A 22,913-nucleotide genomic window follows, 5' to 3' on the forward strand; every position below is an offset into this window, starting at 1 on the left:
TGTCATCTTCTCCCTCCGTCCTCCCCAGCCCCCCTAAATGTGTGCCCACCTCATGGCATATTTCTTGGTTCCTTGCACAAGCGGCAATTTCCTCACCATCTGCTACTCCTCAGGCCCTGTTTTACCCACCATCCCACTAAATCACCCACTCCTTTCCTATGTGTTTCCCTAGATCTTAATGTGTCTCTGACTGCTTGTTCATTCCTGCCTCCCTGCCACACCTATCTTCACACCTTTGCTATTTTAGAAGGTGAATCTATGCGGATGGTGCCCTGGTTTGCCTGGGCCACATGCCACATCCACCAGCCTGGGGGCCGAACAACAGACATCTCTCCTCTCACGATCACAGGCTGCAGTCCAAGGTCAGGGTGTGGGCACGGCTGGTTTCTCCAGAGGCCTCTCTCCTTGGTGTATAGATGGCCACCTTCCTGATGCCTCTTCATGGTCTTTCCTCTGGGCCAGCATCCTTGGTGTTTCTCCATACTTCCTTGTCTCTTCTTATAAGATAGAATTGGGCCACCCTACTTGGCCTCATTTTACCTTATTTACTTCTTTAAAAACCCTGTTTCCAATAGAGTCATACTCTGAGATGCAAGGGGTCAGGACTCTAAATGTCGAGGGGACACAGTTCAGCCCATAAGGGGATTTACTCGGGGTTTGTTATGTGCTGAGCCCTGGGCTCCTTGAGCACCCAGTTGTGTTTCATCCTTGACCTTCCCTGCCCATCCTGTCATGCACGTCCCCACGCATATGCGTGACCAAATGCCGACAGTTGCTTCCCCGTGTCTTCACGGCAAGAGCATACCTGTTTCTTCTCCCGCAGGACTTACACCTTCAGCCTGGCCATGGACCTGATGTCCAGAAAGGACGGTGAGGCCAGCAGCCGGCGAAACGGGGAACTCCACCCTTCACAGACATCAAGGGACATCAGCAGCATCCAGGCTTTACAGGTGACAGAATTCTCTGTTTTATAAGATGAGCGAAGGGAAGCCACACTTTCTATTAACTCCATGGTAGTCTTGGGCCCTCAGTACAGCCAGTGTCTCTGCAACACACTCTGCCCTGCAGTGCAAAGACATTGGCCGTGCTTCTCCATCCACCCCGGGGCAGAGGGGTGCACCCCCCCATAACTGTGAGCCAGGCTGTGAGCCCCTGAAGGCAGCCTTCTGGATGTCACAGGAACACACAACACATGTCTGCAACTCAGTGGGTCATGGCACCAGAACAAGGGGCAGGGAAGATGTGGGGACACAGCCCTGTCCAGAATCCCAGACTCGTACACCAATCGTTTCATCAGCATGCTGTGTGGCCCTGAAGAAGTCACCTGCCCCAGGGCCCCAAAAGATGGAGGTCTTTCAAGTTGGTGCTGGGGGGAGAAGGGGGCTGGTCCTTGGTAACTCGGAAGGCCTGCAGCCACATGGCCAGGCTCTGGGGCACAGCAGGGACACATGAGCCCTGCCACCTGTGTGGGGCATGTCCAGGAGGAAAGGCTGCCTGCAGGGCCTCCATGGAGCAAACAGCCCCTCCCCCAAAGCAAACAAGTGACATGGTGTTCCTGGCGCCATCTGGGTGGTGGGGAGCCTGGCCCTCTGGTTCCTTACACAGGAACCCCCAGGGGGCAGGGCAACTCCTGCAACTAGCCCTTGACCCCTTCCCACCTCAGGGGAGATGCCTCTCTGACCACGTCATTCCCGAAGTGGTCCCTCCACATCCTGGGTCCCATGCCCCCACAGCACATTAGGATTTCAGCGTAGCCACCTCCAACTGCAAGGGAAATGTTAGTCCCCATTTCACAGATCTGAAGACTGAGACTCTTGGAGGGTAGGAATCTTGCAGGGAATAATCAGGCACCTAAGCATCCCAGAACTTGGTTGTTTTGGAGGCTCACATGGGACAAGGTGCCCACCGCAGGCCAGGCCCTGGGTGCTGAGAGTCTCTCCCTCTGCAGAGGGCAGGGCCATGATGTCTGGCTCATCCCTGTGTCCTGGGCACCTGGCTCAGGGCCTGGCTTGTAAGCCTCATTGGGTGAATCACAGAATGACCGACTGAATGCCCTAATCAGAACTCATGATCCAATCGCCCTAAATCCAAAGCTCACCCTCCTTCCCCAAGAAGCCACCTGCCCTCCAGGCTGGGGTGTGCTGGGTCAAGACAAGGGCTGGCACCAGACACTGGCACCAGGAAGGCCACAGAGTGTCCCTGTCAGACAAGTCTTCAGTTGGAGGGAACACCCCGGGCCGCGCGGCTGCCAGGCAGGAGCCAGAGACAGACAAAAACAGGGTCCCCTGCCCCGACTGCCCAGACTCTGGAAGGCACAGCAGAGGCTGGACTGGGCCCCTTAGTGGGTGCAAGAGAGCAGGCCCCGACTGGGATGAGGTTCCCTGAGGCCACGCCCCCCTTTCCAGATGGAGGACAAAAAGCTGGAATGGAAGGGTCAGCTCAGAGCTCAGCCTACATCCAAACTCACTGCAACTTTAAATGGGTGAAAACCTCACAGACCTCCCCCTGCGCGCTGGCCCCTTCCCGCCTGTTCTGAGCTCACCCCTCCATGTAGAGGAAAAGAAGATTGTGGTACCAGCTTCAACACGCAGACACTAGTAGGTTGAAAACTGGCCCCAAAGATAGGAGGCGCTGTTCCTGGAACTTGTGAGTGTTCTCTTATGAGGAAGAAGCATCTTTGCCCGAAGGCTGAGCCAAGGGTCTTAATGGGGAACACCCCACGTGCCCTAAATCCAATCACAGCTGCTCCTAGGAGAAACAAACATAGTGTTTGATCCACAGGGAAGAGGAGAGACCACAGACACACAGAGGAGGAGGCCCCGTGAGTGTCGGGGCAGGCTGGAGGGTCTCAGCCAAGGCCAAGGACTGCTGGGCCCCCGGGAGCTGAGAGAGCCAGGAAGGATCCCTCCCTCGAAGCTCAGAGGCAACGGCCCGGTTGACACCATGAGTTTGGAATCCTGGCCTCCAAACTCCATGACTGCATGGCTTTTGTTGAAGTCCCAGGTGGTGATGCTTTGCTACAGGAGCCCTGGGACCTCTCACATTTAAAGAGGCAATAAGGTTCTGGTGTCCCCGAAGCCCCAGGAGCGAGGCCTTTCCAGTCCCCCAGGACCTTGCTTTTTATCTCAATATTCCTGTCTCAAAGCTCTGCATTTCAAAGTTCGAATGCTCTCAGCAACTCGGGGAAGAGAGTGCTCTAAGTTCAGAACCTCCACCGATGCATCAGTACTGACAGTGGAAACGGTCAGGAAGCAGACTCAAGCTGGGAGCCCGCGTGTGTCTTGCAATCTGCCTGCAGGTCAGCCCTTGACAAGGGCAGGGGCTGAGCTATGGTAAAATTCATTCCCCTGGGGAAAGGCATACTGGCGCCAGTAGGCATCAGCCGCCCCTCACGACTGCAAGACAGAAAGGCAAACTTCCCTTTGGGGCTCTGTCCGGCAAGGTGCGTTCGTCCCCAGCACTACAGAGCTGCATATTGTAGGAAGAGACTATCATAATCTTTTCTTTGCCTTGATCCTATGTCCCTTGCGGAGAATTGGCCCCAAGGCACCGAGAAGCTGCACGTGGAGACTTGGAAGTTTCCACAGGCTCACACGTACTTTTCGTGCACACATCCAAGTGCAGTCAGGCCGGCCAGGAGTGGCTGGTGGGTTAAGCTGGAGACTCTACATCACCTAGAGGGCTGTGGACTCCTCAAGAGACAGGAGAGTCTGGCAGGAGCTACCTGGGCTGCTGGCCTCACAAACCCTGGAATGTTGTGGAAGGAAGGGTGACCTTCATGCCCACCCTCCTTCTCAGCATTTCCTCACTGTTTCCCCACACATGGTCCCACTTTAGCCTGCCAACGAGCTCAGAGAAGTGTTGGAGGAAGCAGGCAGCATGGGCAGACCCTCCCGGCTCCGCCCTGTGAGCAGAATCAAATACGAAAGGGAATGGTCAGGAGCATTGTCTGGGTCCAGAGGTCTTGCTGCCCCTACAGGGGACTGGGGGTTCAATGTATCTGCGTTTTCCTCTCTAGGGTTTAGGGGAAGTCAGAGCGGGGCTGGGGCTCACCATGGGGCTCCACGCTGAGGAAGGCCACGTCTTACCACCTTCCTTCCTTATGCTACTCAGTGGCAAAAACACACGAAGTACCAGCTCTTCATTTTCACCCGAAACCCAGCCTCAACGAGCTGTGAGGCCAAGGACAGGGAGAGGGAGAAAAGGCTCTACTTAGGGAAAAGGAGCTGGGCAAGGATGAGCAGACTGGCAGCTAGAGCTGCCTCCTGCCCAGATGCCCTTCCCATTCCAGCCATCCATGATGAGCTTGGCCTAGCCATCCCTGGTTACCATAACCCATCCATGCCAGTGACCTTGGCCTGTCCGTCTTGGTGATCTTGGCCCATCCATCACTGGTGACCTTGGCTCCAGGGATGACCAAGTTCCATGCCCAACCTGAAGTCCCCCCAGCCCACCTCCCATGGCACGTACTGTCCATTCTGTATCCCAACCTCTTCTATGACTCATCTTTCCATGTTTGTCCCTTGGTACCAATGAGAGCCGAAGCTCCCTTGCTGGGGACTCTGTGAACTAAAGCTTGTGTCCCAAGCTCTGACAGGCATGTTCCCAGTATGCTGGGCCCCCAGGATACTAACAGTAGTATCTATATGGAAAGAAAATATGTAATATCTATTATATGATAATGTGTGGATATAGAAAATGTCCTAAGAAGTAACTATGGAGGGATGCTCTGGTCTGAATGTTTGTGTCCCCCCAAAATTCCTATGTTGAAATCCCAACCACCAATGTACTAGCATTAGGAGGTGGGGGCTCTGAGAGGTGGTTAGGTCAGGAGGGTGGAACCCCCATGATGGGATTAGTACCCTTCTGCAAGGGACCCCACAGACTCCCATGCCCCTTCTATTGGGTCCTATGAGGACCCAATAAGAAGCTGGCCCAGAAGAGGACCCTCACCCAATCATGTAGGCACCCCGATCTCAGATTTCTAGGCTTCAGAACTGTAAGAAATAGAAGTCTGTTTGTTATGAGCCCCCAGGCTGTGGTGTCCTGTTACAGCTGCCCGGAGGGACTAGGACAGGAGTAAGGACTTGGAAGACATGGGAAGGTAGGAAAGTTGACTTGCTCTGTATGGTATGGGCTGTTCCTACTGCTTTTCATTTCCTTGGTAGTGTTATAATGCCCAGGAAATAAAAAGTTGCTAGAAATTGAAGAGATTTCCACCTGGAATTCCTAACCTTCTTTCATTGCAATGATTTTGGTGAAATGAGCTGTAGCCACTGAGGCAGGAAGAAAGCGATCCCTTTTCTAAGCCACCGTGGGATGGTGGGGGGAGGTGCCCATTGAGAAAGTCTAAGAATGCAGATGTAAAAATGCATGTGTCTTTCCTTCCATCACCTCAGGCCACAATAACAAGAAGGAGTGTTTTGGTGGTGCGCCATGGGGAGAGAGTGGACCAAATCTTCGGGAAGTCGTGGCTACAGCAGTGCTCCACTCCGGATGGTAGGTAGCATCCTGGCAGAATTGAAGCCCAGAAAGAAGGTAGATTGAGCAAATGGCATCCCTCCTTGACCTCCTGAGCCCGCTCTCCTGTGGTACCATTCTTGAGAGTGACTGTGTAGAGATAGTACGTGTGGGAGGGGTGCTCCCTCCATCTTTCTCGGTGGGACTTATACTCATACCCAGAGTGTACTCGCTGTCTGGGAGTGTCTTACCTCACATGCTGTGTGGGAGGTGGAGGAATGGCTGCCAACAGTAAGCAATCTGCTGGTGTGACCCGCAGATGGTTGTCTTTCTTCTGGACACACACACATGGTAGTTGGCTGGTGAGCAATATTGACTCGAGAGGATTGAGGTCTCTGTGCTGTGCTTTCTCTGAACCCTCGGCTGCTGGCACAACCCTATCTCACAGGCTCGTTGCTGTATCTCTCTGAGCTACTCTTCACTGCTGTGGTCATTTCCCTACAATGTTTAACTGTGCTGCTCAACAGGCAGACGTATTTTTGAACATGCATCTTGCTTACCCCAAGGTCACACCCTGGAATGCCAAGAACTAAGGACAGGGCTTGTAAATACAGCCCACCACTAACAGTCTCTACTAGAGACCCGCATCTCTACCAACGCACACCCCTTAATGGAAAGCCCAGCCCATCACGATTTCAAAGCCACGGATAACCAAATAAATGAAGATATTGAATGAACATGGATTCACAGTACCGGGGCTAGCTAAGCTCTTTTGGAATTCCTCCCTGAGCCCAGCAGGCTCAGAAGAGGGGGAAATGCTTGGGGAAAACCATCGGTAGATGACCAGCACACACCGGGAAAATTCTGAGCAGATTACATTATGACCAAACATACCTGCAAGGACCAGCAGAAGGGATGCGGTGGTTGTCTCTATAAAACAAGATCAATCGGAGACCCAGGAGAGAAACCACAGGATGGTAAGTGGCTGTGGATGGATAGGCATTCACACCAATAGTTAGAAGAAACGTTCTTATAAGACAACAATGACTGAAACCGCGGACTGAAATGGCCCCTGACGTCAGGGTGTGAGTGGAGGTGTTGGTGTGAGGACCAGCCCAAGCCAACCAGCTCCAAAACCAGGGATGGGACATCGTGAAAAGAGGAAGAATATTGGTCATCCAAACAAAAGCCCACGTCACCTACAGGGGAAAGGACTTTAAAGTTGCTGGAGAGCCCCAGGTTGAAGGAGGCTCCTGGTGGTTCTTTACACCAGGCAAAGTGGCCCTATAGTGAATACTGACAGTCTTATTTGTCCAAATTCTGCATATTGTGTTATAATGTGTTTGGGAGAGCGAGCTGTCAGCCTCTCCTCTGCCCCTTCTCATTTCTGCTCACTCCTGGGCCAAATTCCCACACCTCATACAGCCCCTCATTTCTCAATGCTGTTGGCCAGGTCACCCCCACGTCTGTAAGGTTCTTCAGCACCAGAACCTAGCATTGCTCCAGATCCTTGTCTTCTTCTAAGCTCTGCTCCCCACCTCTCACAGATAGAGCATCAACAAGGACAAGAGACCGACGTGGAAGCAGGTCGACCTTTTGTGGATCACAGATGCCTTTGAGAAGACAACGCAGTCAATGGATCTTCTCTTGGAAAAAACAAAAACCGAAAAAAACCAAATTCCACTTTTCCCAGTGAACACAATATGTATTTTGGTATTTAAAGAAGGCCTTTCTTCAAACAATGTCTCTGCCAAAGGATATTCCAGGGAGGGAACTTTCAGGAAAATCGTGCACGGAACCGGAAAACCAAGGCATTGAAAGTAGCAGGCTGCCTCCCTTGTTTGTGAAGGGCTGGGAGGCTGTGAGCAGGGCTGGGCTGGCACGCTCAGGCAGGGCATGTGAGAAGACCTGCCCCCCAGGTACAGCAGGTCTCAGGAAAGGCAGCTTGGCTGCGGGAACCTGCTGGCAGCCGGCAGGTTTGAGGATGCTTGGGAGAACGTGAGGGCTGGACATGGCTCCATGCCGTCTGCAGGGATGATGGATAATTCAGTATGAAATGCAGCGTGCCACTTGTCGACCCTTACCCTGAGCCAGACCCTGGGACCCGGGCAATATCGCGGGGACTCCTGTAACAGCTCTGTCATTTCCCCCTTTTACTGATAAGGCAGATTAAGTCCATTGCCTCTAATCACACAGTTAGCAACCCGTGGGGGCAGGATTTGCACCAGACGTCAGGTCGTAGAACTCAAGGTCAAACTCTTCACAGTCTCTACACGGAGGGTTGGAGGAGTCCCCGCAGGTCCTCCTGATTTCTAGGCGCACCCCAGCAATCGGCTGAATAATGCAATGCAGGAGCATTCGGCCATGGGTCCTCCATCCCCAGAGACAATATGGCACACACTGCCAGCTATGGGGACACACAGAATCTCACCTCTGTAATTGAGGCCAACTTGGGATTCCCATCAAGTTAAGCTCAGCCAGGAATGGAGACACTCCATTCTTAATCAGGAAAATTGCATGACTGAACCTTAGTGAGAGGTCATCAGGGGACAAAGAGGGTCTCACGTTTCCTGAGGTGAAAATCTGTGTTTTCTGTATTTGAGGAAATGCGCGCGGCAACTTCTCTCCAGTTGAACCCACATCACGGAGCACATTACAGAAAAACCACAGCCGACGACAATTTAAGGGATAAGCCCGCTTCCGATACGGGTCTCTATCCAGGGGGTTTTAAAGATGCACTAAGTTGGGGACCTGAACGCCTGGTGCTTATTTATGCTTTAGGGAAATACTACCGGCCAGACCTGAACTTCCCTTACAGTCTGCCCAGAAGGAGAAACGGAATCAAAGACTTTGAGAACGACCCGCCCTTATCGTCGTGTGGAATATTCCAGTCCAGGATGGCAGGTACGTGTGGGGACAGTTACCGTGATCGCAGCAGTGGTTATCACTGAGCCCTCGCTACACGCCCACTCCGCTGAGGAGGACGCTGAGGCACAGAGAGGTTAAGTAAGTTGCCCAAGGTCACACAGCTAGTGAGTGGGAGTGCAGGGACCGGACCCAGGACGGACGGTTGGGGAAGTCGGAAGGAACGGATGGTGGATATGGGAAGAACACGGGAGGGGAGGAAAAACAAGGACCACCATGCACACTAAGGACATTATTCTAAAGACGAAGAAAACACACCTTCTCTTTGATTTTATTTCAGAATCTGTCCACTTGGGCTTCTGCTTTGTGCCTGGGGTTCTGGTTCCCCTGATTGGCTTTCTGGAACAAAAGAAGCCGATGAATCCCTCTGGCCTTCCTTTAGTGAACAAAGAATCTGGAATCGGGGGGTGGGGCGGACGTGTGAACTGAAGGAGGTCAGGGCCGCTCGGGCAGCAGCTGACCTCTGCAGGGCTCCGTGGGCCACGTAACCAAGTGCCAACACGGAGTGACTTCTCCAACAGGGACGTGTTCGCTCTCAGTTCTGGAAGCCAGAAGTCCGAGTTCCTCCTGCGGCCTTGAGGGCATCTGCTCCGGGCCCCTCCCCGTGGCACATAGACGCGTCCCTCTGTCCCCACTATCTCTGTGTCCAAACTCTCCCTTTCGCAAGAACACCGGTCAGAATGAACTAGACGCCCCCCAGCGACCTATCGTACCTTGGCCACGGTTATGAAGGCACCATGCCCAAAGAAGGTCACACTCGAGGACCTGGGGGCCGGGACCCCAGCATATGAATTTGGGGGACACAGTCCAGCCTGTGACACCTTCCTCTGTTGCCTCACTGGCCTTGGCACTGTGCATATAGCCTACCGAAAAGACCCCTTCTTTCCCAAGGACCAGGCTGTCTAGTTTTGTGAGAGGCAATGTGATTTCCAGGCTTGTCCTCCCATGAGCCTCATGTAGCCTCGAGGTCCCCGTCGCTGCAGCAACGCGACCTTGATACGGCAGCCTCCTGCCAGCTCACAGTTCCCTGGGGCAGACGCTCGGGCACGGCGAGGCTGGGTTCTCTGCTCAGGATCTCACAGCCCGAAAGCCGGGTATCTGCCGGGCTAAGTGAGCATCAGGGGCCTCTCGGAAGCAGTTCCAGTTTCTCCCAAAAGGCTGTTGGGGGGATTCTGTTGCCTGCGGTTGGAGGACGGAAGCCCTCATTCCCTTGCTGGCTCTCTGCGAAGGTCCGTGCTCGGCTCCCACGCTCCCCACATTCCCTGCCACGGGGTCCCCTTGTCTCTGAAGCCAGCAGTAGGAATCTCTTGCACGTCGAATCCCAGGACTCTTTTGAGAGAGAGAGCGCGCGCGAGCGCACAGGAGGGGAAGTGGGCACGGAGGGAGAGGGAGAGGGAAAATGTTAAGCAGGCTCTGTGTTCAGTGCGGAGCCCAACATGGGTAGGGCTCGATCTCACAACCCCGACATCACCACCGGAGCCGAAACCAAGAGTCAGACCTTAACCGACTGAGCCCCTCAGACACTTGAATCCCCATCCCTCTGAACCTCTCTGACTTCTCCGACAGCGGGAGAAAAATCTCTGCTTTTCAAGGGCTCACCTGAATGGGTCAGGCCCACCTGACCCCCTTCTGCCGTGTGACACAGCACGGTCCCAGGAGGGCCACTTCCTGTCCCCACGGCTTCCAGCCACACTCAAGGGGGTGATACAGGCGTGTGCCCCAGGGGCGGGGATCTCAGGGCCCCTGAAGACCCCACGTCCCTCCGGTACTGAGCCACCCATCGGAGGCTGCGGTTGCGAAGAGGCATTTCCGCACCTGCTGTTTTCCAGGCGAAGCACTGCTGGACAGTGGCGTCAGAGTCACCTCCGTCTTCACCTCCCCCGCCCTCCGCTGTGTGCAGACAGCCAGACACATCCTGGAAGGTGAGTGAGAACCGCAGGGAGGTGCTCTTGTAGCCTTGCCCTCGGGGCTGGCCTCCAGGGGGAGAGGGAAGTGGGCGGGGCAAGAACTGGGTGAGGGGTGGTGAATGGCCACGTAAGACGGTCATGGAGCAGCCCTCTAAGAGGCATTAACACGCACTGAGCCCCCAACATTTCTGGAATGCCAGGATTGGAACTGAGTGCAGGAGCCTGTCATCACATTGTCCACCTCTGGCCTATGTCCACTGTGTGTTTTAAAAAAAAGTCTGAGGAGGGGCATTCAGAAACCAGAGAGCTGGGAATGGCCGTGGTCCCTTCTGAGCCCCACGCCCGGAACTCTTGCCGGGGCAAGGGATGGGCTCCCGGGAGCTGTCCAGCACCATCGAAGGCTGATGTCTCTTAGGAAGCCACAGGCAGGCCTTTTGCAGCTTCTGCTGGAGAAGAGCAGCCTGTTTGGGGGCCTTGGTTCTGCATCTCCCGCTGGACCCCTGCCCTCCTTGTGTGGGGTTCGGGGGACATGTGGTGTAGGTCGTGGTACAGGAGCACACGTCGAGGCTCCACAGCAATCGGACAGAGGGCAGAGCACGTGGACACAGACGCAGCAGGGGTGCCAAGGCGGGGGAGGGCTTGCCTCCACGTTCGCAGAGACAGAGGGAGTCAGGCCACCAGCTGAGAGTGAGAAAGGGAAGGCCTCCTGGAGGTTTGGGGACACACGGAAGGTATGACATGCCCATCAGAGAGAGGGGCCAGGTCACGGCGGGGAGATGGAGGATGGCCGCTGGGCAGCAGGGAGAGCCCCCTGAGGCCCACTGAGGCCGAGAGCATGAGTTTACACTGAGGCCCACCCACCGACTGGGCCCGGGGCTCTGCTGCAGGTGCAGACACGGAGAAGCAGGGAACAGCTCGCTCTCACGACGGGTGGGCTTGAGAACCGGGATAAAAAGCTCTCAAAAATGGTCCCTGGTGAGGGTAACATCAGTGTCTGCAATATGGTCTCTTGGGGACTTGTGGTCAACGCGCAGAGCATCCTTACTCTTATCGTGATGCCTGGTAAAGGCACCAGTTCATACACCGTGTCCCTTCGGAGAAAGGAGGGCACTCGGCCTTCGTCCTGGGTCCTGGAACATGACCAACCTGTTTCCCGACTAGCATCTGAGATGCTAACCTGCTACCCTTAATCTCAATGCCGGGTCGGTGGCTGTCCGGAGGGACCATTTCCCAAAGGGTGACCCACAGAGCGTGGCTGCCCGATGGCTCCACAGACAGAGTGGCCAAGCCTTCTGAGGCACTTCTCCTTCTGCTCCTTCACGTGGCCGGCACACAGTGGACACGGGCCCTCCACGGGCTGGCGAGAGGCCGCGAGCCAGGTTAGACCCTGTAACTCCCTCTTCTCCACGTGCTTTGGCACAGGGACCGGTTCCACGGACCTGGACTGCGTTTTGGGAACTGATTTTATTCCCAGCATTTGAGCCGAATGGCATTTGCTCCCTTGCAAACAAAAACACGCAGGGATGGCCTTCTGCCGCGGGTGTCCTCTTAGCTGAGGGACACAGTGCTTGGGAGGCTAGCTGGGGGACGTCCAGGGGTTCTGAGAGACAGCTTCCTCTGCCTTCGCCTTCTGCACGGTCTGGGGTGTTTGCCGGGATGGGGCCTCGGCGTGACCGGTGTGCTCCTCCACCGGCCGTGTCTTCCCGGGACCGCCGGGTTGGCCAGTGAGGTGTGCTCTCGCTCTTGACCGAAGACCAGACCCGGAGCTGGTCCGGCTGCAGGGCTGTGTTGGACCATCAGAGTGAGTTTCAGGGTGAGCCCATCACCGGTGGAGCCTCCCAGCCCCAGTCCCTTCCCGATGGACGGCCATCACCTCTCCTCGGTCACCTCCCAAGCACCCGGTGGTTTTTGACTCAGAAATAGCACAGCTACGAGTAATCACAGAACAGTATTTGCCAAGGGGGTGGGGGGGACATTTTTAAGGATGTTTTCTGAGGATGACAAACGCTTGTGTTCCAATTCAGAGCTCAAACTGGAGAAAAGAATCAAGATAAGAGTGGAACCCGGGATCTTCGAGTGGACGAAGTGGGAATCCGGCAAAACCTCCCCGACTCTCATGACCCTGGACGAGCTGAAAGAGGCGAATTTCAACGTCAGCATGGAGTACAGGTACGCCCGTCCTCTCGCGTTCTGCCAGGGCCGGGCGCTTCTCTAGCTCCTGCTCAAGAAGAAATATTCCTGACACCCGTTAAAGACAGTAGGCAAGACAGATTTGGGGAGACTGCTACACTGGGGGGTTGTCACAGGGGAGCAGAACGGGGCTCCACTCTGACACAGCGAGGACAAGTGGGGGTTGTTGGCCGGGGAGCGGAGGGGGGTGGAAAGTGACGAGAAGGGTGGGCAATTCTCCATAAACTGTCCTAGCAGCAGCTGGCTGAAGGTAGGCCAGAGTAACCGGACATCACCTGGGGGAATGGGACATGCGGGGGACTCTCAGCTATCATGGGGAGCCCACGTCACTGTGTTAGTAAGAGTCTTGCTAAAATTGACTCTGCGCGGTTGGACACGGAAGCCCAGTGGTCGGCCTCGCGAGCTGGAGGGGCCTGGCTAGGGCGCATGGTCAAGGAGACAAGTCTTGTCATTCTCTGCCCATGGCCGTCACAAAACCCTCCGGTGTTCAGTGAGGGCACTTGCTGGAGGTTGGACGTCAGCCTTTCACTGGTTGGGGACCATGAGCAGCTTTGAGACAGGGCTGTCCTGGAAGAGCCTCTCCTTCTCCTGCTGACCGCACAGCGCGCGGGCCAGTGTGGCAGGGTCCTCTCTCCCGTCCTTAGGCCTGCGTTTCCCCTCGCCTCCCTCCTGCCGGCTGAGAGTTACGACGAGTACGTGGAAAGGTGTGCGGTGAGTGTGGGACGAATCATTAGCGCCTGCCCGCGGGACGGTAAGTGCCTCCCCTGCCCCCCTTCCTCCATCCCGGGGATGGGCAGCCCCCCCCGGGGTGGAGACTGGCCAATATCGTGAACCTAGGAACGCCCCCATCTCCTCTGCCCCCCACCGCAACCAGCATGTCAGATGGCAGCGTCTACTGTAACAGGGTGCATAAACACATCTCCCCTGGGGTCCCCAATTCTGACACTGAGAGCCGATGGGGCCCAGGACAGCGGGTCACCACAGGCCATGCATGTCTGCTTCCTGGGAAACAAGAGACCAAGGACGGAGGACTCAGAGGTCAGGCCACATTCGAACGCCGATCGGCACAAACATCTGTACATGGAGACGGCTGATACCCTTAGAAAAATCCGAATGTGGGAATGCCTGGGAGATTGAGCGGGTCCTGTTAGGTGGGACAGTCGTGGGTTGGGTGTGGGAGGGCGGGAAGTCCTCACGGGCAGGGGCCGCCCTGGGTAGAGTCTGAAATACGGCGACATTGGGGACAGCAGGGGAGGGGGAGGGGCAGGGGAGAGTTCCAGCGGCGCACGAGGCACAAAAGTCAGGCCGTTGCGGCTCCGGGAGGCGTGAGGCCCGCCTTGGGGCCTCTTTGGGCTTCTCTGCACGTGTCTGTAGTAAGAAGCTAAAAACTAAGCATTTAGGAACGTAGCTGAGCGAGGGTGTATGGAACCCCGCGCTGTGTCAGACGCCAAGTGAGACACCGTGGGGGGATCTAAGTGAGGAAGGCGCGTGCTCTGCCCTCAAGCGGTTTGAGTGTTGGCGGGGAAGGTGTGCAGCATCTGGACTATTAGGGGTTTTGAATTACACCAAGAAGAGTCCCGGAGGTGTTAAGAGACCAGCAGACCCCTTCCCTGCCCGGGGTCTTTCGTCCTTCATCCCAGAGACCCGGGGTGGAGATGTGTGCGGGCAGGGGACGACCGTCCTTCATCCCAGAGACCCGGGGTGGAGATGTGTGCGGGCGAGGGACGACCGTCTCTGCTCTCAGGAAAGAGCTGAGCCCCTGGCCTCCGCAGGAGTCCCTGGTGCACAGGGGGACGCGCTCCCAAACATCCTGCAGGAAGAGCCCCAACCTTGCCTCTCTAGCCCCCCGGACACGGCTGGCACGAAGCTGCTTTACGTTGCCTATTTCGATCGGCCGGCCTCCTGGGAAGCTGCTTTTGCAAACCGCACCTTAGTGACGCTTAATCGATGGCCAAAGCCCTGTCCTCACATTGACTGCCACAGAGCGCCGAAGGACGGAAGATGACATCAGAGCCTTCTCCTGCACAACCAGGTCCCTCCTCAGTCCACCGCTTTCCAGCCGTTCGTGTCAAGCCTCTGTCCTGAGCTGAAATTCAGAGGCCGTGGAAGGCTCTGCCCCGACAGGAGTGAGGCCTTCGGAAATGGGGATGGAGATCTGCTTTATGAGCTCCCGCTCCCACTGAGCACCATCTACACGCCGTTCACTGCAGGGAACACAGCCCGTCGTCCGTGGGACCACACATGTGGCAGAGACTGAGACGTGGCACAAGCAGGATTTGGAAGGCAAAGAGTGCCCCAGAGGGGAGAGTGTGAGCTAGGCAGGAGGGTGGCCTGTGTGGCAAGCCACGGAGGAGGAATGAGAAACCCAGGTGGGCTGGAGGGTGAAAGCCAACACCTACTCGTCCCCAGGCAGGGATCCCTCCACGGACGTCATCTGATAACTGCTCACCTTCCTGTGCCGTCTGTGACGTCACTGCCACGTGCCGCTTGTGACGCTGAAGCCCCAAGGGCTGGAGCACGCATGCCCAAGTCGCCCGCATGCTGAGAGCCCAGGCCGAGTCCAAGCTGCGCGTGCAGCTCCCGGACGGCACTTGGCCGCCACACCGTGACTTGGGAAACCAAAGATGCGCGAGTGGAATGAACAGGAAATAATACAGGAGGATTCCGTCAGGGCCTTGGTCCTGCTGGAGAATGACAGTCGTGTTAGGAGGCAGCGCGAGCGGACTGTTCTGTGTCAGCCGTAGCCCTCCGGGGAAGCCCGCCCCCTGCCTTCCTCCTGTAGGTGAGTCCAGGGGGGTCCGGCCAGGGCATCTCTCAGACTCGCCCGGCTGGGCCAGCTCTCCCCCACTGTGCTTCGTCCTCGAGTCAGTCAGGCTGTCGGCAGGAGACACGCTGCACCTGTGGACTCTGAAGGTTCCTATCGAAGCGAGAGGCATCAGCGGGCTCATGGTGGCCAACCGGCTGATGACTCTCTGGCTAAGAGACCCAGCCTGGGCGGCAGCCGCCACAACATCCTGCAAGAAGTGGGGGCCTGGATCACGGCACAGTCCCATCCCGGAATCTCACAGCAGGCGCCGCCCCAGACCATGGAAGTGATGTCCCACGGACAAGGCACACGTGGCTACCCACCACACTGCTTCCTCCCCGGGCTCTCTCAGGCAGTGTGCACCTCGAGGTGGCTCCCCCTGGTAACGCTGGGGACACTTGTCTAATAGAAGTCCCTCTCCATGCCCCCTCTGACCCCGAGTGCGCTTTCCCCTACAGCGGGCGTCATCCTGATTGTGAGCCACGGCTCGGCGCTGGACTCCTGCACGCGCCCGCTCCTTGGGCTGCCGCCCCGGGACAGTGGAGACTTCGCCCAGTTAGTGAGAAAGGTACGTGCCTGCCCCTTTCTCTTTGGGCCATGAAGTCAAGCCCCCGGAGCCCACAGGCTCATCACACTTCCTTCTCAGAATGAAAACAGGTGTCCAGGCCACCCAGGGCAGCAGGGACCACCCCGCCTGGCCGCTCTCCTGAGGATGGGCGCACCTGCTCATTCAGCCCTGGGCAGGGACGGATGGGAGCAGTTTACCATCTTTATCATCACCATGGCAACTTTGGGCATTTGCTGTCCACATTACTATCATTATACATTGTTATTATTATTACAAAAACTAAGATACGGTAATGCTGTGCAGCTCCGGTAGTGGGGACGAATGGTCCAACAGGGAGTAAGCCAGGTGGACACCAAGAGAAAGAACGAAGTCTGGCCTGGCTTGTTCTGGAAGCCCAGGGATGGGGGGGGCAGGAGGACAGAAAGGAACCCCACCCTCTTCCTTTGGAGTCAGCCTGCCATGGAGCGCACAGGACTCGCTGTAGCCCAAGTGCCTGAGGCTGGGCTGGGGCTCTGCAAACACTTATAGGTAACCAACATGTAGAGAGAAGGACCGTGGGTGCCGGGGCTGGGCTGAGGCTCTGCAAACACTTGCCCGTAACCAACCTGTAGAGAAGGATCGTGGGTGCTGGGGCTGGGCTGGGGCTCTGCAAACACTTGCAGGTAACCAACATGTAGAGAAGGATCGTGGGTGCCGGGGCTGGGCTGGGGCTCTGCAAACACTTGCAGGTAACCAACATGTAGAGAGAAGGACCGTGGGTGCCGGGGCTGGGCTGAGGCTCTGCAAACACTTGCCCGTAACCAACATGTAGAGAAGGATCGTGGGTGCCGGGGCTGGGCTGGGGCTCTGCAAACACTTGCAGGTAACCAACATGTAGAGAAGGATCGTGGGTGCCGGGGCTGGGCTGGGGCTCTGCAAACACTTGCAGGTAACCAACATGTAGAGAAGGACCGCGGGTGCCGGGACTGGGCTGGGGCTCTGCAAACACTTGCCCGTAACCAACATGTAGAGAAGGACCACGGCTGCCGGGGCTGGGCTGGGGCTCTGCAAACACTTGCAGTAACCAACATGGAGAGAAGGACCGCGGGTACCTTGCACCCGCCTATTGACCATCACCCGGCAACCCAGAGGCAGCTTTATCCATTGTTGAGATGAACCCAGGCAGGCAAACTGGGGGGCTCGAACCCACCCCCTGCTCAGGCCCGGAAGATCTACTCAGGACCAGACTTGCCCCTCGTCCATGGCCTTTGCATCAAATGAATCAGTTGACCGATGACCTTGAGGCTAGGAGTGCAGTGTGTGGACAATATCCGTGATGGGTGACGGGTCCCTGAGCCGGTTCCTTGGTGGGAAATTGTCACAGGACCGTGAGCGGCCACAGCTTGGCCACAAAGGAGGAGACCCCAGGACGCCCCCGTCAGCACCAGCTCTGAGCCTGTGCAAAGTCCCCGGCTTTCAGAGCCCGCCCTGCCTGCCTGGGAAAGCCCGGTCAGGCCCGGTCCTCCCTTGCGGTGGGGGGTGGTCAGAGAGCACTACCTGCGTGCACCTTCTCTCTTCTCGTTCAGTTTCCTCTGGACCCGCGTGAAAGCATGCGTCCCCTCCAAAGTGTCTCCAAGGTGGGGTTTCCCAACAGTGACCCAGACATCCCCAAGCCCTCTGGGTCCTGGGCCCCTGGTGGACCACTTGAGCCTGCCCGCCACGCTGGATGACGAAGGAGTTTCCTGGGGTGGCCCCTGTACCCCTTTCCCCAAGCATTGCTCTTGCAGGTGTCACCATCTCCCTCCCTGTCCTCCCATGCTGCGTGCTCCCGATCCTACACCCTTCCCAGGCTGTCCTGGGGCTCCCGGCCCCCCGCACGACGGCCCATAGCTGACAGAGCCGGAGACCTGGTACTGTTCCCAAACCCCACTGTCTCCGCGGCCAGATTCCCACCCACTCCCCTGAGCCTCGGCCTCCCCTTCTCAAGACGCCAGGCTTGAACTTCCAAATTCCCGTGACCTTCTTATCCGGACACTTTGGTGTCTGCCCCACCCCCGCCCCAACGGCTGGACTTGCCTGCACATATCAGACATTTACCAAGGGGCTCTGGGGCCCACGGGCCTTCAGATCACGGACAGGTGGAAACAGACCGTTCACAACCCTCCCCTCGCCCACGGCGCTGTGCTGCCTCGCACGTACACACACGTGCACACACACAAACGTGCACACATGTACACACTCACACATATGCCCACGGACCCACATGTGCACACACACATATACACAGAGACACACACACACACACACGCCAGGTCTAAGCAGGACAGAGTTGTCCTGAGTCTCCACCAGCCTCCACGGGGATCCCCCCGCGTGTCGGTATTTCTGCAAACTTCCTCTCATTGAGGAATTTCTAGGCATCCAAAGGGAGGGGAAAGAGGAAAGCAAAACATGCAAACATACCAAAAAAAAGCCTTAAAACCAAAAATCTACACAAACGCTTTGCAGAGGAAGACGTTGCGGTCTAATTCACTCGGGTGGTTTTTTCCTGGGCTCTGAAAAAATGCCAGTATCTTCTCGTGACGCCGAATTTGAGAATGCCAGTCAGTCCCCAAGCAGTCGCTGGGGCTTCTCAGCCTGGACACTGCTGAGCTCTGGGGCAAGGCACTTCCGTGGTGGGGGGCCCTGTGCCTGTAGGACAGTAATGGGTCCCGGCCCCTGCCCTGGCCCACAGCACTCCAGCCTGACAACCAATAGCATCCACAGGCATTTCCCTCGTGCATGGGGGTGGGGAGCACGGTGCCCGCCCAGGACGGCTGTGTGCGACGTGGGCACCGTGTTTGGGGCAGTGACACCAGTGTGGGCCCATCGTGCCCGCCTCCCCGGACCGGCAGGACCTGTCGGTTGGTTGGTTTCAGAGCGAGCGTAAACACCACTGACCTGGTGTAAAACATTCATAAGTGATTGGAAACCCTGTCCTAGATTCCCTCCCTGGGCATGTGCTTCTGTGAGGAAAACCGAGAGGAAGGCAAGTGGGAACTGGTGAGCCCTCCCGTGAAGACGCTGACCCACGGCTCGAACTCGGCGTTTAACTGGCGGAACTGGCTCCCGGGCAGCTAGGAGCCGCGCTCCCGTGTCCTCCGCGCCCCCCATGGGAGCTGTAGACGCACGAGATGCACTTTTGGACCCCCGGACGCTGGCCACCTGCTGTCGCCCTTGCAGCGGCCACCGGGGGACCGTTACCCGACCCATGCAGCCCTGGTGACATGTGAACCCACACGTGGCCCGGACGGAAGGAGCCACGGGGACCCACCACGGAGGACTGGAGGGACGCACCCACTCTGTTTCGCGTTCTGCTGCGTCGGGTCCCCGCCCTGTTCCTAGTTCCGTCCCAGTCACTTTGTGGCTCTGTCCACAGGCCGAATGGGGTCTAATATTCAATAAAACGGAACAGGAAACCACCCGCCAGCTTGAAAGCGTGGAGCCCCGGCTCGGCGTCCCCTCTCCGGGTACGAGTTTCCCACCGCTGCTCCAACACATCGCCACGGAGTGGAAGTGGGGGACGACGCAAGTGTTTGGTCACGCGTGCACGGATGAGTTCTGTTACAGCTCTGGGGGTCAGGGTTTCTGAGAGAGGTCAGTGGGCGGCATTCTTCCCAGAGGCTCTAGCGGAGACCTGGGGGTGGGGGGTGTCCCCTTGCCTTGCCTCACTGCAGAGGCACCTGCTGTCCCCACTTCCGGAGATCCGGAGATCCGCAGCCTCGTCTTCAAGCCCCGCCCCCCACTTCCACCGCGGCTTGCCCTTCTGCCTCAGACCCGTCCCAGTTTTATAAGGTCCCTCGGGATTGCAGAGGGCCGGCCCGATAGTCCAGGATGGTCTTCCCTCTCCGGATCCACAACTTACACCGTCTGCAGGGTCCCCTTTGCCCTGGAAGGGACAAGGTCACAGATCTGGGACTCAGATGTCGATGGTTTTGGGGACACTCTCCACCCTCCACACCCCACACATCCGGCTGCTTGTCCCCGGGGCCCCAGTACCAGGATGTGAGACGCCCTCTCAGTTCAGACCTTCCCCAGATTCCCCTTTTCTCCGTTTTGGTCAAGAGGAAGGGGGGGGGCACCTGGGAGGCTCAGTGGGTTAAGCCTCTGCCTTCAGCTCAGGTCATGATCTCAGGGTCCTGGGATGGAGTCCCACATCCGGCTCTCTGCTCGGCAGGGAGCCTGCTTCCTCCTCTTTCTCTCTTTCTCTCTGCCTGCCTCTCTGCCTACTTGTGATCTCTCTCTGTCAAATAAGTAAACTCTTTAAAAAAAAAAAAAAAGAGGAAGGGGAGGCGGCTTTGCAAACAGGGGGACCGTGTCCCGCCCTGACTCACAGGAGAGACCCACCACCACCACGGGGACCCCTGCCCGGAAGCTGCCAGTCCAGTGATGCCTCCGACTGTCCGGCCGGTGGCCCAGGTGGGTGATGGGCGTCCCTCCCGTGGAGTCCTCTCCCCCATCCCCCACAGGTCACACCTGTTCCCACCACCAATGCATTCAGTGTCCCAGATGAATTCCCACTGAGGCACCGTGACCCCGACTGGCATTCCTCCCCTCCCACCGTGCTCCAGTTCCGGTGTTTGGGGCCATGGTTGACCCATGCCTGGCCTTTCACAGCGCAAAGAGGGAGGCTGGCGGGACATGCCAGCCCCGTCCCCCGCTCTCCCCTGCGGTCTCCCAGGAGAGGCTGGGGGCACGCAGTCCGCGGAGCTCTTGAGGAACAGAGAGGGTGGCCCCTGGAAACCGGATGGGGAAGCAGCCACGTCACGAAGAACACGAAGGCCACACAAAAGGCTCTTGCTTTACGGTCCTGCCATACCTCCCGAGAAACACATCAAGATGTTTGTCCTTTGTTTTACTTCACTCGTGACGTCGTTTTCCTGTCTCCAACACGAAGATGTTTGCAGTTGGCCCAGAGCAGAGAGCAGAGGGCAGCCCCCACCCCTGGCCTCCAGCACAAGAGTCTTGGGGGAAACCCTGCTCGCCTCCCAGCGGGCACCGACCAGAAAGCAGACGGGCCCCCGGGACGGGGAGGGCAGCACCTGCCGCAAAGTCCTCGCCTGCCTGCAGCCGCCCACGGTCGGGAGGAAATTTCCCTTGTCCTCCCCCGCAGGTAGCCTGATGCCGCCCGTGAGAATGACCAAAACCTTCACAAATCAAGCAAGCGGCCCCGTTTTTGAGGTGGTCCCGCGGTGTGTGGGTTCGCCCCGTGGGGGATGAGACCGCTGGGCCGCACAGCCCTGGGTAACGAGAGGGAGGACCGTCCTCCTTGCCGGGCTGCGGGTGGGGTTTGCAGGGACCACGAGATGGGCTTGGAGCTCAGACTCCAAGGTCAAGAGAGCAAGAAGCTCCACTTTCTTTTCTTTCTTTTCTTTTCTCTCTTTTTTTAAGATTTTTATTTATTTGAGAGAGAAACAGGCAGAGATGGCGACAGAGAACAAGCAGGGAGGAGAGGGAGAAGCAGGCTCCCCACTGAGCAGGGAAACTCCATTTTCTTTAAATTCTGTCATTCTGGGTCCTGAGAACAGAGCTGTGCGCGGGAGAAGGGGAGGGACGGACCTTTATCTCCGGTTGGTGCAAGTTTGCAATTGGACCCGCAAGGGAGACACCAAGACACAGATCCCAGAGCCCTCCGTGGGGGGCCGGCGCCCTGCGTCCGTAGGCCTGCACTGACCCCTGCTGGCGGCCTCTGGGATGGCCTCCCGTTACCGCAGGCCGCGCGGGGCCCCCCCACGGCGACCCGTGATGTGGCGGATGTTCCTGTGAACACACGAGCCTGTGACTCGGTGAGGAGAGCCTCTCCCCGACCCACCACCGGCTCTTTCAAAAGACGGAAGGTGGTAAGGGGCGGAATGGCCTCGGGGCCGGGCGGCCAAGGACTGGGGAGCCTGAGTCTGGTCTGACCGGGGACCTGGAGTCTCCGAGGGTCACGTGCGTGGTGACCGGTCTGGGGCCACCGCGAACACCTTCATCGTAATTCCCCACGGGAGCAAATCTTCTAGAACCAAATTTGAGATTTTTTTTTTTTTGGAACCTGGTCACGTTGGTGAATTTCATGGGCTAAAAATCGCGTGCCTCTCGCAAATCCATAAGTTGAGGTCCAGACCCGCAGCACCTCAGAATGTAGCCTAATTTGGAGGTCAGGTCTCTAAGAAGGTTAGGTAAGGTCACGTGAGGTCCCCAGGGTGGCTGTGATACAATGTGACCTGTGTTCCTGTGAGATCAGGACACAGACACCCGCACAGGGAAACCGCATGAGGACACAGCACGGCCTCAGAGAGGACGGGGGGAGCCAGCCCTATCCACTCCTGGACCCTGGACGTCCAGCCTCTGGGCCGTGCAAAGAAACACTTCTGTCACCGTCCTTTGTTACAGCAGCCCTAGGACGACACAGCGCATAAAACTTGGGTGTAAACACCAAAAAATACAAACCCCTGAACGGCTGAGCACCAGCCACGTCGTGTAGCTCGGCACAAGGCATGTGGCAAACGGCACCGTCGGCCAAGCCAGTTACACACCCACCACCATGCACCTCCTTTCCTGACCTTCATTTTTTCCTTTATTGTACTTATTTTTAAGTGTTAAACATCAAGTCTGACTCCCTCTGGGCCGGTTAGGCGGTGTGAGGGACAAAGGCAAGAACACGGGTCACCCAGCTGCCCCGCGCTCCCAGCCTGGGGGAAGAACATGGCTTCTACGTTCCTGGGCTGCCCTGCCCTGCCCAGGTGTTCCGGGAGCCCCCAGGGGCTCGCAGGCGCTCGGGAAGGAGTCTGTGTGACACGGGCCCCAAGCTTCCCTGCAGAGCTCACAGCCCTTCTCAGTCCTCGAGTGAGGGGGCTTACTGGTGGCTTTTGCCAACACGCCCATCAGAAGGAAGACCAGGTCTCCACCTGGGGTCACCACCCAGCACTCCCAGAGCATCTTCTGCAGACCCGAGAGTCTTCTCCACCCTGAACCATCTTGTCGTCTGGTCTCAGGGGCTCACAAAACCCCACGGACAGCGGTAGCCGGAACCTCCATCCTTCAGGCCCCCAGATCAGTC

At 57.3% G+C, this 22,913-nt stretch overlaps 1 protein-coding gene across 1 annotated transcript in view; it reads left to right on the forward strand.

Moving 5' to 3' along the window:
- The window catches only part of UBASH3A (ubiquitin associated and SH3 domain containing A), a 42,404-nt gene extending 23,131 nt beyond the window's left edge, over positions 1-19,273 (forward strand). Inside the window, exons 8-15 of the mRNA XM_046001363.1 lie at positions 824-950; positions 5,400-5,499; positions 8,242-8,364; positions 10,215-10,307; positions 12,317-12,461; positions 13,127-13,233; positions 15,747-15,856; positions 18,815-19,273. Of these exons, the coding sequence (XP_045857319.1) occupies positions 824-950; positions 5,400-5,499; positions 8,242-8,364; positions 10,215-10,307; positions 12,317-12,461; positions 13,127-13,233; positions 15,747-15,856; positions 18,815-18,952 (943 nt within the window). The 3' untranslated portion in view covers positions 18,953-19,273. The remainder of the gene's footprint in view (positions 1-823; positions 951-5,399; positions 5,500-8,241; positions 8,365-10,214; positions 10,308-12,316; positions 12,462-13,126; positions 13,234-15,746; positions 15,857-18,814) is intronic.
- The last annotated feature ends 3,640 nt before the right edge of the window (positions 19,274-22,913 follow it).

The sequence above is a fragment of the Meles meles genome, chromosome 4 (genome assembly GCF_922984935.1).
Source record: "Meles meles chromosome 4, mMelMel3.1 paternal haplotype, whole genome shotgun sequence".
NCBI classification, from domain to species: domain Eukaryota; kingdom Metazoa; phylum Chordata; class Mammalia; order Carnivora; family Mustelidae; genus Meles; species Meles meles.